General features: G+C 45.0%; 1 protein-coding gene across 1 annotated transcript in view; it reads left to right on the top strand.

Annotated features, from left to right (window-relative positions):
- NALCN (sodium leak channel, non-selective) overlaps positions 1–19912 on the top strand; it is a 259747-nt gene that overhangs the window by 154041 nt on the left and 85794 nt on the right. Inside the window, exons 28-30 of the mRNA XM_078778655.1 lie at positions 249–369; positions 2282–2380; positions 3822–3915. Coding sequence (XP_078634781.1) covers positions 249–369; positions 2282–2380; positions 3822–3915 — 314 coding nt within the window. The remainder of the gene's footprint in view (positions 1–248; positions 370–2281; positions 2381–3821; positions 3916–19912) is intronic.

The following is a 19912-nucleotide window of genomic DNA, read 5'->3' on the forward strand; positions in this document are numbered from 1 at the left end:
TTAAACAGCGATGCTGCCATTGTGAGTATATGCAAACAGCATGTGTGTGTTGCTGAACAGTAAAGTTGATCTGTACTCAGTGCTGCATTGCTAAGGAATTATTGTTACGCTATGAAGCTCTTTCTGATTAACTCTATTCTTCATGGGCATGACGAGCTATTTGTAGCTGAAATGTTTACCTTATTTTCTTGGCATTACCATCTGTAATGTTCCATTATCAACTTCTTCAACCCCATGTTTTCTGCCAGGGCAAATCCTCGAAATTTTGACTTTGACAATGTTGGGAACGCCATGCTGGCATTGTTTGAAGTTCTCTCACTGAAGGGCTGGGTGGAAGTTCGTGACGTAATCATTCAACGCGTGGGCCCGGTAAGGGTTGAGTCTCTTGCAAATTGACTGCTTCAAATGTCGTACCATAAGGGCAAAGGGCTGCTGATGGGAAATGATTTTTTTTTTTTTTGGATACAAGATCTAGGCTCGTGTAAGAGCTAACATTAATGACAAAAACAAACAAACAAAAAAACATAGAGGAAATAAAGAGAGCGGGAGACAAGATGGGGAGAGAGGGGGAAGCACACAAGTACAACATTTGAGAGCAGGGACAAGGGGAGATCTGTGGGAGATAGAGGGCTTGGGGGGAGGACGTGGGGGAAGGGGGGAGGGGGGGTAGATGTAGAAAAAACACATGGACACAGCCAGGACTTCCAGGAAAGAAGTTGGTATTTCAGAAAAGTGGATCTGGGGTGAATTTGTACAATTGTCAACCTAATTACATGTACAATTGCTAATGCAATTGATTATATTAATGAACAGGATTATAAATAATTAAATTAGCCTGGTGTTGCCTTAACAGTTAGGGTGCCGTTTTGGGATCCTGGGATCCTGGGTTCGAATCCCGGTCAATCACTGAATTAACACCAGGGGGTTGACTCAGCCTGTCATACCTTCCGAGGTCGGCAAATTGAGTACCAGTTCACTGGTAATTCCCTGTGTGTCGCAAGATGCGACTAACAGGGTTGGCGGCAGGAAGGGCATCCGGCCATAAAACATTGTTTCAAAAAGGGGGCTACGGTGCCTGAAAAAGGTGAAGCCCTGCTCTGCAGGGAACAAATGGCCTCTAAAGGTGGGTCATTATAAATAATTAAATTGATATATGTGGGAAAATGACACCCCCAGACCAGGAATCGAACCCAGGTCCTCTGGAAAACCGTACCAGTGCTCTGCCATCTGAGCTATTTGGGCGACCCTGACTGAGCATGCAAATTTTCCCACACATAGAATTGCCACTCTTTTTCTGTCACTGTCACACATAGAATTGTTGCTTTCTGGCACTCGCTGCCGACCACAGGAGCACCAACGGCCTGCTTACGAGAGGGTCATCCTCCAATGGGGGGGGGGGGGGGGTAGAGGGTGACAAATCCATGTCCTCTATTATAAACACCACTGGGGGCATAATGAAGCAATTCGATTAATGAACAGGATTATAAAAAATAAAATAAAAATCCCCTTTTAAGGCCATTTTCCCCGCTAGAGCGGGGGTTAGCCTTGCGGGCCCCATGACAATCATGGTTCCCTGTTTGAGGCAATGTTTTCTATGGCTGGATGCCCTTCCTGACGCCAACCCTTGGTCGCCTCTTACGACACGCAGGGATACGGTGTACCTATTCTAAACCGGGGCACACACCGGCACCCCTGATGCTGAAAAATTGCTACATATTGTTAATGAACAGGATTACAAATAATTAAATTGATATATGTGGGAATTTATAATCCTGTTCATTAATTTTCATTTTAAACTTTGTTTAAAATTCTCCATGTGTAAGCGCTCCTATGTTGAAAGTTTAGTGTCAATCACTCAAGCGGTTGTGGAAAACACGAATTTAAAAGTGAATAAAGGTGAAAAAGTGCGGGCCTTGGCCGACGTTCCACAACATGGAGAAGAATGGTTGCGGATGCCTATTACTAGTTTACTTGATTGTTTTTATAGTAAAACTTTGGGGAATGTGAACCATAAAGGGACTCACAGTGGAATAGGATGCAAAATATTTATTTCAAGGATTTCAATTTATTGCCATATTTTTTCAAATATGGAAAAGAAGTTTGATTCGACTTTTTAAATGTCGATTGATGTGCAACTCCAAATGAGATGTAAAATAGTATCTGCCTTTGAATACATGGTTCTTGAATACATCGCTATGCTGTACTGTTTGTGGCCAGGCATACCTGCAAAAGGTAGAATCAAATTCCCAACTGTTGCTGCACCTTGCGATTGCCTTTGCAGATCCACGGAATCTATATCCACGTGTTTGTCTTCCTTGGCTGCATGATTGGGCTTACACTCTTCGTGGGGGTTGTCATTGCAAACTTCAATGAAAACAAGGCTGGCATCTCACTTTTTTTTCTTCTACTTGGCATAAGTTTTAAAACCTCACTTCAGTACCTCATCAAAGTTATAGTGATCCGTACATAATGTCTACATATACTTTACGTGCACTTCCATTTTGAAAATTAAAATCTCCTTTTTCATTTACACCCTTGATTTTAAATTTATTATTCTAACATATGGCCTTGTAGTAACGTTTTTCGGTCGAGCTTCTGGCTTTGTTTGTCCGTCTGCCTGTCTGTTTGTCTGTGAACAGGATATCTCAAAAAGTTGTGGACGGATTTGTCCGGAATTTGGTGGGTGTGTGACGAGGACGAAATGATTCGATTTTGGTGATGATCCGGATCTAGATACGAGAATTTTAAAGTGATTCTTCACCATTGAGAGATAGGGCCCAAAATAATATATGGCATGATATCTAAAAAGGTTGCGGACTAATTTGGACGAAACTTGATGTATGAGTTGATTAGGTGTCAAGAACAAGCCGATTAGATTTTGGAGGCATAGGCCAGGATCCGGCCCATCAGTGGGATACAAAACACAAACTGTTCAGCCTGGCGTATGTGCTCTACCAAATGCCGTTCTAGTTGGCGATGTCCTTATGGGCCCTCAGACACACCAGATAAAGAGACAACAGCATGTAGGACAGGACAAGAAGAGCTCTGGTAAACCCGGCAGGGCCGGTGAAGAAGGGGTGAGCTGTGACCAGGAGCTATGTGCTCTACCGAGTGCCGTTCTAGTTATTTAAGTGATTCCTCACCATTGAGAGATAGGGTCATAAATGATATATAGCACAATGTCTCAAAAATGTACGGAAGGATCCGGATGGAACTTTGTGGCCAGGTTGGGTCTGGGACAAGGATGAATTAATTTGATTTTGGTGAAGATCCAGATGCGAGAATTTTTTAATTGTTTGAGTGATTAATTCACCATTGAGAGATGGAGCTAAAACCTATATATAGCATGGTATTTCAAAAGGTTGTGGATGCAGTTATGGTCTATTAGTGGAATACAAAATGTAAACTTCCCTCCAGGTTTCAAGACTGCTGTTTACCACAATCTCATATCGTCGCCAGTCGAAAACCATTTTCTACCCTCGTTAATCCACCCAAGTCCCTCCTTCCAATTTTTCAGTTTTCCGTCCTTGGAGTATCCTTCTGTGTCCATCTTGTCCACCTCATGCATGTGTGTTTTGCATCCTGTTTTTGTCTTATGTCCTGATCCATTCAGTGTACTAGTTATTCCATGAGGCTCGACTATGTATACCAAAAATGTTCCTATTTCCATTGTCAGCCACAGTAAGACATTCATCCTGGCAGAGGTACTGTATGTGCTCCACCGAGTGCCATTCTAGTTTTTCACCTATTTTGCGACAAGATTTTTCCCTTCGCCTTCAAACACATCACACTTTCTCCATTTCCTTCTTGTTTCACTCCAGGGTACAGCACTGCTCACTGTAGACCAGCGTCGTTGGGAGGATCTCAAGAGCCGTCTGAAGATTGCTCAACCATTGCATCTGCCTCCACGGCCCGGTTTGTTTTGGAACTTGTATGTTAGTCTTTGCGATTACTTATAGTGGGGGGGCCTATGTACTCGATTTCAAGTTCGTGTGCAGTTTATGTTAATTTTGGGCAACCACTATAAATGTATTCTACTGGGTCCTTCTAATCGGAAAAATGATGTCGCCATTTTTTCCTGTTGACCTTTAGTGACCTTGACTCAAGGTCAAAGTTCAAACGTCATTACAGTGACCATACTTCATTCAAAGTATATCGACATTGGTACCAAAATGTGGCAAATTTCACAAGGAACATTGATTATGACATTTGTTTTGTCATTTGCCCTCTCAGATGTTTGCAATATGCAAATTAATAAGCAAATGACCTAATTAGAGAAAAAATATGCATAATTAACATATAGTCTTCACCATACACGTAAATTCCATCACTTCGCATTATTATTGAATGCCAATCATTAGTTACCATCTCAAATGTGTTCTGTTGGATCCTAAACTGGAAAAATATGTTGCTTATTGTTTTCTGTTGACATGTTCTTGCTATTAACTGACGTTTGACAGGTACTTGACTTTACTTACCTTGACCCAAGGTGAAATGTCAAATGTCATTTTAACCATGTGATGCGATCAAGCAAAATAAGTCGGATGTCTAGAATATTGATTTTTGGATTCAAGTTCCCAATGCTTTTCTTTATAGTGTTCATTCATCATGCTCATTTGCTCATGTTGGTTGGGTTTTTAGCCATTGTTAGTATTTTTAACATTTAATTTGTTGCCTAAAACACACAAAATTGATTCTGGCAGATGTCCAAATCACTTTGCTTGTTCGCGTCACACGGTTAAAATGACATTTGACATTTCACCTTGGGCATAATTTATTTTGGAGTTGACATGAGATACAAAACACAATGTCATCTACATGATGATCCGCTCTCCCTGACAGTCTTAAGAAGCAGCCTTTATATTCCCTCATGGTCCCAACATGTGGGAGGGATATTAGCATACCCTTATCTTTATGCACATGACTCGACTGACCCAGGCAGAGCCAAACAATGGATTGCCCGGGCAGGATAAGATTGCACAATATTACCCACATTACCCACATTGATAATCCCACATTACCTGCTCAGAGTCAAGCTTGAAGGGAAGATAAGTATTTCGTACATTGTCTCAAATGCAGATGCGGTCAGAGATGCAAACAAATGGAAATGCGAACAGATCAATACAGTTGGCGCCAGTATGTTCACAAGGTGACCTTTTTGTACATTGTAATAATTTGTAATACTAGGGCATGCCCGTACTATATATAAGCTAGGACGTGCCCGTACGTGGGTGCCCGTTCCTTGCAAAAAAAAAAAAACTGCAAAAAAAAAAAAAACTGCAAAAAAAAAACAATGGTTTGGTCCATTCGCAACGACCACAGAACCCCCCCCCCCCTCTATTTACATGAATGGTTTGGTCCATTCGCAAAGCCAAAGCGAACGACCACAGAACCCCCCCCCCCTCTATTTACATGAATGGTTTGGTCCATTCGCAAAGCCAAAGCGAACGACCACAGAACCCCCCCCCCCCCCCTCTATTTACATGAATGGTTTGGTCCATTCGCAACGCCAAAGCGAACGGCGAACGGCTAAATCACCATAGCTCGGTAAGTACTTGTCCGATTAATTTCAAACCTTGAAAAGGCACATCCTCGGGTCCCCAGCAATATACCTGGCAAGTTTCAAGTATATCGGACCGGTAGTTGTCGAGAAACAGCGGTCACAGACAAACGTACAGACGTACAGACGTACAAACGTACAAACGTACAGAGATTACTGGAATTATAGATAGATATATATATATATATATATATATATATATATAGATATATATATGACGGATCCGTTGACTTAGGACTCAAGACTCATGACTGAGAGAAGGAACAACTGATATATTTATTGGGTTCGTCAAACACACAAGCTTGTGGAGAGCAAAACACGTCGGACAGAAGCTCACAAAGACCAACGTTCCAACAAGATGCTCTGAAATAATTCGGTCAAGCTTTCACTTTATAAAGGGAATATTGGGGTGTGGTTTTAGCTCTCAAGACAAAGAAAAAGACAGAGTGGTCTCCTCAGTTCGTCCAAGGTCACTCATGGGTCAAACAACATGTTGACGACTTTCTAGAATCCTGTTTTTTGGGGGAAAGTTCAGCCAGGGTGGATAGTCGTAAAAATGCCAACATGAAAGTGATCTAACAGTCTTTATGGGAGACTGGAAAGATACGGTTTGTCTTCACAGAGTGAAGGATTATACCATCAGGGCCTGGCTTTTATTAAAATATATAACTCCTTATAAGGACATAGCAAGTTCCAAAGGAATATTTCGACAGTAAGAGAACATGCCATCACAGTAACTTAACTCTTTAACAGGAAATATAATGGATAAAGTTGCAAAGCGACACATACAAATTGGTTATATTTTTGGTAATTGGTCAAACAATAATAGAACACAAAGGGGGGGGGGGGGGGTCTGGAGCCCCACATGCCGCCCTTTTGGATCTAAGATACAACGTTGTCTACGAGCCAATCAAAGGCCTTTATTCAATCAAAGTAGGAAGACAGTAAATGAAAAAATACCACGCGAATGCGGCCCCAGTGGGCATGCCCCGTACCCAAAGCACCCCGCATCGCACCCAGAAGGACCATTCGCGTGTGTGTGTGAGTATGTGATGTGAGTTGGCCATAGAGGCATGATCATGCAATGGCGCGTCGAATCCACAACGAGGACGTCTGGTTCGGCCGGGGTCCACACCCGAGAGGATCTCCCGGCTCACCCTTTGCCCACGAAGGTGCAACCAGGACTCCCCCCTAGCTGGAGCTCGCCCAAGCAAAAGTCCAGGCGCAATACTTGCAGATCTTCGGCGCTCAATCGATGTTCATGTCCATAAGACCTTGTAGGTGCTGATGTTCTGGGGAATACATAACATCATCAGCATCTGACGGCATAGGTTTCTTGCCATAAAACAAAACATTACGATCCAAAGGAGGGAGAGAAACTTCCTTTGAGTTAAAGTCGAAGTTGTTCGAGTCGAAGTCGTCGTCCTTGGACGAACATACAGAGTCGGAATCCAGAGTATCATCGGTGTCAGGTCCCTTGACAACCAGACCCAGTGTTGCAGTCGGGTCCAGAGTTGGGTCGACATCCAGAGTCGAGTCAGTAATGGTTGAACTGCTGTGAGCTCGTGAGACATAAGTAGCACAAGAATCATTAGGCGGGGTCCGTGAGGACCAAATCAGGTTCACATCCGAATCCAAATCCAATTTTGCAGTGTAATCAAAATCATTATTGGTAAAATCAATGTTGGCAGTAAAATCTTTATCGGGCAAATCGACCACGGAAGAACAATCTTCGGAGCGGAGATCTCCTCATCCCTGCGCAGTGGCTCGTTCGGGTTGTCGTTCCAGGATCCGCAGTCCGCAGTCACACAGACAGCCGGAGGTTCGTTTGGATCCATGGTCAGCTTGACGGTCACCAGCCTGGCTTTTCCTGGTGCCTTCTGCATTGTCCATCCTGTGAAACATTTTCTCACACACGCAAGGGCTAAAGCCTTGATTAGTACACAATTCGATGGTGCCCTCTGCATAACCATTGTGCGCATATGGACAACCGTGTCCAACACTTCGTCGTGTGCTATAGCATGTTGCGTCCTATCCTTTGGTTGGCGGCTAATCCCATCCTCGTCCGCCCTTGCGTTGCCCGAGCAACGTCAGTGTCAACCCTTTGGTGGCCACGACATTTAATCACCGCAATAGCGCGGGGAAGCAAAATGCTTTGGAGTAGCCCTCTTATCAATGCGCCATTTTTTATCACCGAACCTGCACCTCGCATTTTCCAAATTCCCTATAAGAATTCCCTACAAGGTTATTTCAGCCTCTGGCCCAATGGCTGTCCATGGCATGTCTACAATGTCTACAAAGGCATGTCTACAATGGATCCCAATATCCCAATATAAATCCCAATATCCCAATATAAATCCCAATATAAATCCCATATAAATTGTAATCCCAATATAAATCGTTTCAACTCGACTTTCAACCAATTTTTACCGCCAACAAACCACCATTAACCTCCCCCTGTTATTTATTTATTGTCGCAAATAAACAAATAATAAAAATAACCTGGTCTATTTATTGAAAATAAAAATAGTGAAAATAAATATTGAAAATAAAAATAGTGAAAATAAATATTGAAAATAAAAATAGAATAATAAAAAATAGAAAAATTAAAAATAAAAATAATACAATAGTTCTCATATGTCTTCCCGTCTGGTCAATTTTTCTCACCCACTGTGACTCACTCAAAATAGATTCTCACTGTTTGAGTGCAGGTGTCCTGTTTTACTCTTTTCCCTGTTGGTGTGCACACAGTCACTAATGCACCCATCCAAACACCATTCTACCACACGCACCACAGGTGCCAATATCCACCACAATTTACCTATTCCCTCTACCTACCTTTAAGCTACCCTACCGGGTATTCGTGAAGGGGGTCCAACTTTCCCAACCACTTCCTTCGCACCAGCCACTTCACGTTGTCCACCATACTCACTGAATTTTCATCAATTCTGAAATTCGTCTCATGAAAACACATCCCAGAGTCCAGTGTAACAGACAGACAAACACATAGACACACAGAAGACCCCAGGGTCCCATCAAACTAGCTTGTCCTCAGATCCACAAAACGAAACATGTAACTTACTAAAATAATCACTTACTCATAACTAATACTCATACTCACATAATTACTCATAATAACTCATAATTACTTACGTAATTACTCATACTAATACTTACTCAAAATAATGTAATATCCCAATCTTCACCCCCTATGCAAATCGAAGCACCCCGGACAACCCGCAGCCAATATCAACGACTGAAACCGCCTCCCCGACTCCAGGCAGCCACACACAGCCACATACATCCCCGCCCACGTCACACAAGACAACAGGCAATCCGCCATCAACAGACACCACACCACACAGAAACCTTTGGCGGCAATGCAACAACCGAACTCCCAGACAAGCAACAACAAAATATCCAATCCACCTCAATGGCTCACCAAGCAGCTCATTGTGTCCCTATCTATCTCTTCTTGCCTTTTACACTGTTTACAGCGAGTCCAATTCATCCTTCAAGTCACATGTATCCAGAGCATATGTAACAACCACTATGTAACAACCACTCAAAACTTAATCCAGCTACCCATACCGATTTCCCAAAAACCTCGTGAAACTTCACCCCCATTCTGGAAAAACCTAGACTCAACCCTGACACCCTAAATAATTTCAGAGCCATCTCTAACCTACCCTTTCTGTCAAAAGTTTGGAACGCGCTGTGGCCACTCAACTCAAACATCACCTCTCTGCCAATAACCTGTATGAAACATTCCAATCCGAATTCCGCCTCAACCACAGCACTGAAACTGCTCTCCTCAAAATCACCAATGACCTTCTCCTCTCCTCTGACGCCGGCAACCTCAACATTCTCATCCTCCTCAAATTGACAACATTTACAACAGCTCAATCACCACAACCCGCTCTATCCTGACAAACTGCATCACTGAAATAAAATCCTGGCTACAAATCAACTTCCTCAAACTTAACTATGATAAGTCTGAAATAATCCTCATTGGCCCAAAACGCTCACCAAATCCACCCATAACTTTGCCCTCAACATCGACGGTTTCCCAGTATCCACCTCCACTCACATCCGGAATCTTGGCATCATCTTTGACCAAACCCTTTCTTTCGACAAATACACTAAACAGAACACAAAGACAGCCTGCTTTCACCTGAAAAACATCGCCCGTCTCCGTCCATCCCTCTCCTCCATGGCTGCAGAAACCCTCATCCACGCTTTCATCATCTCCCGTCTGGACTACTGCAACCGCCTCTCTTGTTCACCCTCAATAATCACCAATAATCACCAAACCTCAAAAATCCAATACGGTCAGAACTCCGCTGCCCGTCTACTCACCCATTCCCGGACCGGTGACCGCATCACCCCCGTCCTTTATAAGCTTCACTGGCTCCCCATTCCCCAGAGAATTCAGTACAAAATCCTCCTCCTGACCTACCAAGCCCTCCATAACCTGGCCCCACCCTACCTGACTGACCTCCTCTCCAGACATACTCTTCACACCCATGAAAGCTTCACGCCATCGTGGCCACACACACTGCATCATCTAAGCCGACTACTCCCTTCTAAAACTTACGCTTCCCAGTCGCCCCTTATACTATTGAGTCTCTCAACTTTTTTGGAAGGTTTCTTTTATTCTTGGGAGGCGTGCTCTACCATGCAGCACCTTCTCTTCCTGGTGCACAACCCCATTATCGGCAAGTTATGATAACCCACAATGCACCTGGGCACACACCCGGACCGGTGACCAGCAATACCAACAAGAGGGTACCAACAATATTTTTTCTGTCCACTAATTACGTACACAATTTCAGTTTTAACCAACAATATAACTCAGCCTGTCGTTTAGCAGCTTGGTAAACGGCAATCAGTGAGACTCCATTAGGCATTACAAATGCAACCACCCGATGTATGTACCAGACCAACAACCAACCGGTCCGTCCAGGAACTCCCGCCAAAACCCCACAGCCTTCCTTGGGAGACGTGCTCTACCATGCAGCACCCTCTCTACCTGGTGCACACCTTTCGCACCTGTGCTCGCTCAGCACATTCCTTAATTCAGCCCCACCTTTCACACGACCAAAACCTCAACCTCCGACAACCATTCGACGTACCTTATTCACACATCCAGGTGTCTCCATGCCCCCCGCCATTGCACCTTCTCTTGCACCTGGAACAATATCCTCCCAGGTACACTCATTCCGCTCCCAGGCTTCGTTACACACCTGACCACAGCACACCTTGGCACATGCTTGTCGTTCGCACACTTCATCAACACATCTCCTCGCGCCCACTCCTCGGTCACATTCTCTGTGACCACCACGGGTGTGCTCTGCTCCGCACACCCAATCACGTGCTCCACTACCAACTCAAGCGTGCATTCCCACACGCGCTCGACCATTCCAGGTGTGCATCCTTTCGCACCTGCCACAACCAACTTGTGCTCTGTGTCACTCTCACTACTCTCACCACCACACTCGGTCGCGCATTCACCCTTACTCTTGACAGCGCACTCTGTAATCATGCACTCCTCTGTTACACACCTTTTCCGTGCATCCTCTTGCGCACACTCTCCCGTTACGCCCTCCGTAACACTCACCACAGGTGTGCATTCTTCCGTTACATCCCCTGTAACGCTCCCCCTCACGCGCTTCCATGTGCCCCCCCGCACACGCGCGCCACGACCAACTCACTCTCGAAAGCACACTCACTCCTTGGCGCGCACTTTTCCTCACACACCCCATAGTCGGACATCCTCGCACACCTTACCAGCGGCCTCTCACGAACACCCGGGTCTACACCAACCCCCAAGCCGACTGAATCTCCCCTCACACCATATACATTTCCGAGTATATCGCCACTCACCTTGGCACCTCGTCGTCGCTCCGCTTCCGCCACCTGCAAACTCTTTATTTGGTTAGTGAGCACATCATCATGATTTGAACACAGACCTTGTACATATTCCATCACCTCCTCCTGAGTTTCCCTCCGTCTCTTCTTGATTTCACTCACCCCCTCTTCCACATCCTCTAATTTTTTCTTCACCTCTTTCATTTCCCGATGTGCCCCCTCAATTTCGTCCTCTAATGCCACCTTAGTCGTCTCTATGTGCGTCCTTACCTCCCGTTCTTTCGTCTCCATTGCTTCTGTCACCTCGTCCAACCTCTTTGTCAACCCCTCATGTACCATCTGACATTCCCTCTTCGTCGCTATAAGTCCCTCTTTTATCTCCTTCTGAGTCGCCTTTAACCCCACGATTACCGCAGTGTTCTTCTCCACTTGATCCACTAATTCCTTCTGTCCCACTGTTAGCTGCTCTACTCCCCTCGTCAGATCCTCTATGCCCCCCTGTAACCTAGCCGTACTATTTCTCACCTCTTTCTCCATACACTTGTATTTGCACACGTGTGCAATCACTCCTACACCTCGTGCTTCCTGCACCCTCCTTCCTCCCATCTCCTTGGTAGAGGCTGCCCCCATCTGCTCCAAATCATTCCTCTGGGCATCCAATTTGGTTTCTAACCCGATTTTCACCTCCTCTATTTGATCTCCCATCTCCTCTAGTCAACCTCATTTACCTCATTCAGAGAGACCTCATCCACACTATACCTCATTTACTGTAGATAGGATTTCCGGTTGGCACCGGAAATTCATTAATGTCCTAAAATCCTCCATTCGACCGCCAATCGTCTCATTTTCTTATAAAGAATTTCAAATTAAACAATGGATTCCATTTAGCCAGGCGGATACACCAAGAATCCACAACTTCAAGACCGCAGCCAATTTAGCAGCGGCGTCCGACCAATCCATCCAACAACAATTACAACCACCGCCCCAAACCTAGGGCCCCCCATACAGCGCACACGTGACTCACGGCTCGCTCGGCTCCAGCCCGAATGCGCAATAACTCCATACCCAAACTTCCACGGAGCCGCACGACAGAAACCACAGGCTCGTACCCTCGGATAGACGCTAACATCGACATACACACGTCAATGGCGAATACACACAATACACACGACAAAAATCCGATTTAAATTCAGAGATCGCCGATTGACCTGGTGCAACCAACTCAACGCGACGACGCCACGCCGCCCCCCCCCCCCCCCCGTCCCGGCGCGCACCCTCGTGCCTCCACACAAATCCCAACACTCCAATATACATTCATGCATTCATTCACATATACCAGTGAGTCTCCCAGACGTCACGCGAACACCGGACCGACTCCAACCATGCGCCCCCAACTGAAACACCCAGACAAAACTCCCATGTCTCCCTATGCAACGTATTTGAATCATACCACGTGACTGACAAACCGGCTCGCATTTCATGCGTTTCCTTATATCCGACCAACTTGACACTAACCACGTACAGTACAGCATAGATTCATGCACACGCGTCCCCTTGGACAATCTTGTTCAACATCTTGTGCAACAATCCCCATTCATTCATATACGTCTCACTTCATTCAAAGGAAAAGAGGGATTTTGGGACGGGGTGAGTTGGGGTGAGAAGGGTGAGGCGGGGGGGGGGGGGCTCGCTGCGTAGGGGGGTAGGGGAGTAGGGGGGCTCGCTGCGTATGGGGGGGGGGTGTTGCCTGAAGCCCCGGGACAGAGCTTAGGGCTTGGAGGGTAGGGGATCGGTATCTACCTAACCCTTCCACAGGTCTTGATTTTCGACGAGCGGCATTGGTCGCTCGCTAGCTCGCTTACCTATTTCCTTAATCGCCTTGTCCTGCAGTATCCTGCAATTAGGTTGCCTGCTTCCTCAGGCCATTGAGAGGCTGAGAGGCTCTCTGAGAGGCTCGCCCGCCTCACAGCCGCCTCCCTCCACCAACTAAAGATTTTCCAATAAAAATGCTGGGATATTTCTGAGAGGCTCACCCTGCCTTCACAGATTTCTAACCTAACTCCTGAGAGGCTCGCCCGCCTCATATCAGCTTTCTAACCTAACTCCTGAGAGGCTCGCCCGCCTCATCTCAGATTTCTAACCTAACTCCTGAGAGGCTCGCCCGCCTCATCTCACTCTTCCCTCCGTATGCTAACTGGACCTTACTTTCCTGTCCGGGCGTCCAACGCCCTTGTGACGCTTTTTAACTTTACTTACGAAACCAATCTATTCCCTATCCTCGGCGCCCTCTTGGGGCACCTTACTCCCCCGTCCCGTAACATTACCCTGACGGATCCATAAACAGTCGGTTGCTCCGGAGCCCCAAACGGCTTGTTCTTAAATTTTGTTCGAGGATCAGGCTTGAGCAGGGGACGGGCAAACGGCACCTCTGTGACAGAGTGGTTCCAATTTAGCCTAAAATCCCAGTCTATAACAAAATAAACCCAAAACTCACCTCACCCGGACCGATTAAAACCAGCTGGTGTTTTTCCCACTCACTCGCGCCTGGAGCCGCGTCCCGAGTCTGCCTGAGCTGACTCCTGCCTGGCTCGCCATTTTACGGATCCGTTGACTTAGGACTCAAGACTCATGACTGAGAGAAGGAACAACTGATATATTTATTGGGTTCGTCAAACACACAAGCTTGTGGAGAGCAAAACACGTCGGACAGAAGCTCACAAAGACCAACGTTCCAACAAGATGCTCTGAAATAATTCGGTCAAGCTTTCACTTTATAAAGGGAATATTGGGGTGTGGTTTTAGCTCTCAAGACAAAGAAAAAGACAGAGTGGTCTCCTCGGTTCGTCCAAGGTCGCTCATGGGTCAAACAACATGTTGACGACTTTCTAGAATCCAGTTTTTTTGGGGAAAGTTCAGCCAGGGTGGATAGTCGTAAAAATGCCAACATGAAAGTGATCTAACAGTCTTTATGGGAGACTGGAAAGATACGGTTTGTCTTCACAGAGTGAAGGATTATACCATCAGGGCCTGGCTTTTATTAAAATATATAACTCCTTATAAGGATATAGCAAGTTCCAAAGGAATATTTCAACAGTAAGAGAACATGCCATCACAGTAACTTAACTCTTTAACAGGAAATATAATGGATAACGTTGCAAAGCGACACATACAAATTGGTTATATTTTTGGTAATTGGTCAAACAATAATAGAACACAAAGGGGGGGGGGGGGGTCTGGAGCCCCACACATATATATATATATATATATATATATATATATATATATATATATATATATATATATATATATATATATATATATATGTTTCAAAGGTAAATGTAACATAAACAAGATTCTTCTAAACCATAGTCTGCTATGGTTTGCAATATCACACAGGTTCATTCACCATTGAGAAATCTTCTTCCCATATATAACATCATGTATTACTAAGTGAAAGAATGTTTTTTTGTATACAAGATCAAGGCTCGTGTACGAGCTAACATCAATCACACACACAAAAAAACGGACACACAAAACATACAATAAAGGGAGCGGGAGACAAGATGGGGAGAGAGAGGGAAGCACACAAGTACAACATTTGAGAGCAGGGACATTGGGAGATCTGTGGGAGGGAGAGGGCTTGGGGGTGGAGGCATGGGAAGGCGGGGGGAGGGGGGTGAGGAGGGGGTTGGGAAAGGTATAAAATACATGGACACTGCTAGGACTTCCAGGAAAGAAAGAAGTCGGGATTTCAAAAAAAAGTGGATCTGGGGTGAATTAACAAGGGTAGAAGAGATCAAGGTTTTGGATTACAAACTGGGTTTATTGATTATATCTAATCAGATCAGATTATATCTAATTATATCTAATATATCGATCGAATCAGATTAAATTATATCTAATCGGATTACAATAACGTATCTAATCGGATTACTTCATTGACAAAGCAATACAGTTACATGAAAGATTACACTGAATGGTTCGCCATTGCCTCTGTTGGAATTTTAACAGTAACAATGGATTATACTCGGCGGTTTGTCACAAAGAGAAATGATCTGGTGAGAACCATAAATCAGGAAGAAATGCCGGCGATAACTCACCTACTCTTCGCGAAAGACACCATCTCACTAAATGGTTGAACCGTTGTTACCACACATGCTGAGCTTAAGGATTCTATGAGTACACACCAGATGTTTGCACACTCTGTGATCTGTTGTCTCTCACGAGCAGCTCTCACATTGTAAAACTTCTTAAACACAGAGGTGCTCAGCATTTCCTTATTTGCCACACTCAGCATTACCCAAAATGCTTTGCAGGCAATCACATGGTCTCTAGGGCTTGGCATTACCTTATATGGTCAAAATTCTCTTTTTCAACAAGAAACGTTGGAGAATAATTATTCTGCTTCCACAGCCTTTTACACTTAACTTGTTAACACTAGGGTAAGCTTACCAAACTAGAAGCAGAGGCAATCGGGTAGTCCTTCAAATTCTGTAATGAAGCTTCAATTTAATTTTTCTTTAAAAGAGTTGCAGTGGACACACAATAACTAGTCCAGGGGCCAATACTGATATTTTAACAAATTGGTACCACCCAAGGTCAGCAAACGATTTTGGTATTTTTGTCTTCCTACATGTCTCTAGTTTATATTTTGGTATGATAACCCTGCCTATCTAGTAGCTTAATGATAGTTTTCACTCTGTAAGCAAACCCACCTCCATATAATCTGGAAGTTGAATTTTAGGGCAGAGGGGTAGCATTTTTGCTTATAACTTCAGTTCTACTGAACATATTTTGACAAATTATGATTCATTGTGAAGCTACACGCAACTGTAATCCAATTTACACCTTTAATTATCAGGTGACGTCCTCGGAGGTCAAAAGGTCATGTTTCATTTGCAAAATCGAAAATTTAGCGTGTTTTTCTTTTCAACTGATCTGATTACTATTTCGTGATATGTGGATGCTGAAATTATTTCACAATGTATATATAGGATATTGTGGATGATTTTAATAACCAAGCATTCACAAAACTTCAACAATTAACTTCATATTAGCCCTTTTTATGCAAGCATTGTTTCTTCGATTTCCAAAAAATTTAGTCATTGCCTGTAAACAAACCCACCCCCATATAAAATGACTGTATATATCATATATTATGACTTCCAGACAATATTTTTGGAAAACCAATGAATATGTCTCCAATGTGTTTTATCATTCACATACCCGCAAGCGTTGGTATAAAGTTACACATTTATAAGAACATAAGCAGATAAAACAATGATCAGAAAATAAATAAATAAGTTTTATTATCTCTGTTTCAATAATGTACAAAAATATTCAAATTGTCTAATAAGCCATTTTGCTTGTTGTGAAGACCATCTCGGTAATGCTCATACATTATAATCTTATTTGAAGTGCGTTTAGACTACAAACAGTTTCTTTCATGTCATTGGGACTGTAAAGTATCTCGACAAACTGCGATCAATTGTCGTACGCGTTTATTCACTCTGCCGATCAAGGCCCGATTCACAGCAGCGCCATCCGAGCTCTGGCGTAGGGATACAACCCGGTCCCGGTGTAGGGATACAATGGTGAACATTTGCACTGCATACATGACATCCTCCCCTTTAAGTCCAAAATTACCAAGAGCAATACGTGCTAGATTTCCAGAATTGACATTTCAAAAGCAACATTTCCAAACCATGTGAAAATATGTGTGCAAACGGTTATGAGAATAATGAAAATACGTGAAAATAGAACATGTGTCAACGTGAAAAAAAAACATCTTCAAAGATTCAACCGGTCGGGTGCTTTTCTCTCACGCATTGAGCGTCGTGGTGTACCAGTGGATACAGAGTCCGAGGTGATTCCTTTGGGTCGCGGTGTACCAGTGGATACAGAGTCCGAGGTGATTCCTTTGGTCTCCACGAAGGGTGTAGCGTTTGCAGAGGTTTTCGGGGCATCCGAGCCGGCTGGAGCGGCCACGACGATCTCCGGCAGTGGCGGGTCGAACTGTTGTCCTGACTGTGACGATGCTACAGGCTCCATCGACTCACAGTGACGGTAGGTTATGTGGTCCTGATGTCGACGAATTTCGCGGCCGTCCTGCAGGCGAATCACACTGGACAGTGGACCTGGCTTCTCGATGATGTCTCCCGGTAGCCACGTCGCACCTGCACCAAAATTTCGGGCAAACACTGGATCTCCAATGTTGATACATCGACTGTTGGACGTCTTATCGTGCACCAACTTTTGATTAAGCTGGCTCTGATAAACATTTGATGATATGTCTGGTTTGAGATTGTCAAGTGTCGATCTCAAGTGTCGTTTCATCAATAACTCAGACGGAGCTGCACCGGTTGTTGATTGTGGCGTGATGCGGTATTTGAACAGGAGACGAGACAGCTTTGTTTCCAGGGTTCCCTCCTGAAGTTTCTGCAATCCGGATTTGATGATTCCCACGGATCGTTCGGCCAAGCCATTTGAAGCCTGGTGATGTGGGCTGACAAACTTATGTTTGATGCCGTTCCGATGTGTGAACTTGGCAAACTCGGTACTGGAAAAACACGAACCGTTATCACTCACGATCATCCTGGGCAGACCATGAGTGGCGAAACAGCGTCTGAGTCTTTCGATGACAATGGCTGACGTAGTACCACGCGTCACATAGGCATCAATCCATTTTGTGTGCGCGTCCGTAATTATTAGAATCATGCTGCCGTTAATAGGCCCGGCATAATCGAGATGTAGGCGATGCCACGGTTCGCTGGGCCATTCCCAGGGATGCAGTGGCGCTTTCGCAGGTGTATTCCGGGTGCTCTGGCAGGGGTAACAATGTCGAACATGATGTTCGATATCAGCATCAAGATTCGGCCACCACACATAGTTTCTGGCGAGTGACTTCATCTTCACAATCCCGGGGTGACAGTCATGGATTTCATCCATGACCCTGGAACGCAGATTTTTCGGGATCACGACACGACATCCCCAGAGTAGGCAACCATTTTCCACGCTGAGTTCGTTTTTACGTGCTTTAAAAGCCGCAAAATCTGGGTCACCCTCAGGTAGCAAATGCCATCCAAGCTGTACAGCCTGGACAGTTCTGGACAGAACGGGGTCTCGTCGAGTATGAGTGCGGATCTGGCCGGAATCGACAGCACAATCTTCCAGATGGATCCATCAGTGCGATAATGGATCCTGGTGTAGGCGAATCATCAACGGATTCTGGAAGGGGTAACCGACTCATGGCATCTGCATTTGTGATAGACGAACCGGGCTTATAACATATGGTGTAGTCATAAGCAGCGAGAAACAGGGACCAGCGGATGATCCTGGGCGGTAGTGTGTCAGATGTCGCCTTAGTTGGACCAAACAGACTCATCAGCGGCTTGTGATCAGTGCGAATCGTGAAATGATGTCCAAGAAGGTACTGGCGAAATTTGCCGACGCCGAAAACGATTCCCAATCCTTCCTTGTCAAGTTGGGAATAGTTTTTCTCTGCCGGGGACAACGTTCTGGATGCAAATGCAACCGGTCTTTCTGTACCATCAGGCATCACGTGCGATAATACACTCCCCACTCCATACCGACAGGCATCGCATGTCAGCACAAGATCCTTCTCTGGATCAAAATGAACGAGAACATTGGACGATTTGAGCAGATCCTTAGAGGTCTGGAATGCTGATTGTTCAGTAGACCCCCAGCTCCAGGAGACTCCTTTCCTCAAAAGCCGATAAAGGGGGCCCAAAACGTCGGTCACATTCGGGATGTAACGACCATAGAACTGAAGCAAACCGAGGTATGACTTCAATTCGGTCACATCTCGTGGAGAAGGAGCATCCTTGATAGCTCGGACTTTCTCATCTGTCGGGTGTAGACCCTCGGCATCAATCGTATGACCCAGGTACGTGACTGATGGCACCATAAACTTGCACTTGTCTCGACGCAAACGTAGGCCGGAGTCCGAAATCTTCTTCAGAACTCTCTCCAGGTTCTGTAGATGTTCCGCGTCCGTACGACCAGTAACCAGAATATCATCCTGGTAACAAACGACGTTGCGTTCGGCGGCAAACAAACTGTCCATGACACGCTGATAAATTCCAGGTGCAGATTTCACTCCAAAACTAAGTCGGTGGTACCTATACAACCCACGATGCGTGTTGATGGTAAGATACTGTTTCGAATTCTCGTCCAAGCAGAGCTGTAGATAGGCGGATTTGAGATCGAGTTTCGTAAAAGTCTTGCCTCCCGTGAGACGAGCATAGAGGTCTTCGATCCTCGGGATTGGATATTTATCCAATGAAGAACACCTGTTCACGGTCATTTTATAATCTCCACATATGCGGATGGACTGGTCCGATTTTATGACCGGAACGATGGGCGCCGCCCATTCGGCATACTGGATTTGCTCGATGATCCCCAGATTTTCAAGATGATCCAGTTCCTTGTCAATCCGCTCACGCAGGGCGAAAGGGACTG

Source organism: Myxine glutinosa, chromosome 1, assembly GCF_964187855.1.
Source record: "Myxine glutinosa chromosome 1, kmMyxGlut1.1, whole genome shotgun sequence".
Lineage (NCBI taxonomy): Eukaryota > Metazoa > Chordata > Myxini > Myxiniformes > Myxinidae > Myxine > Myxine glutinosa.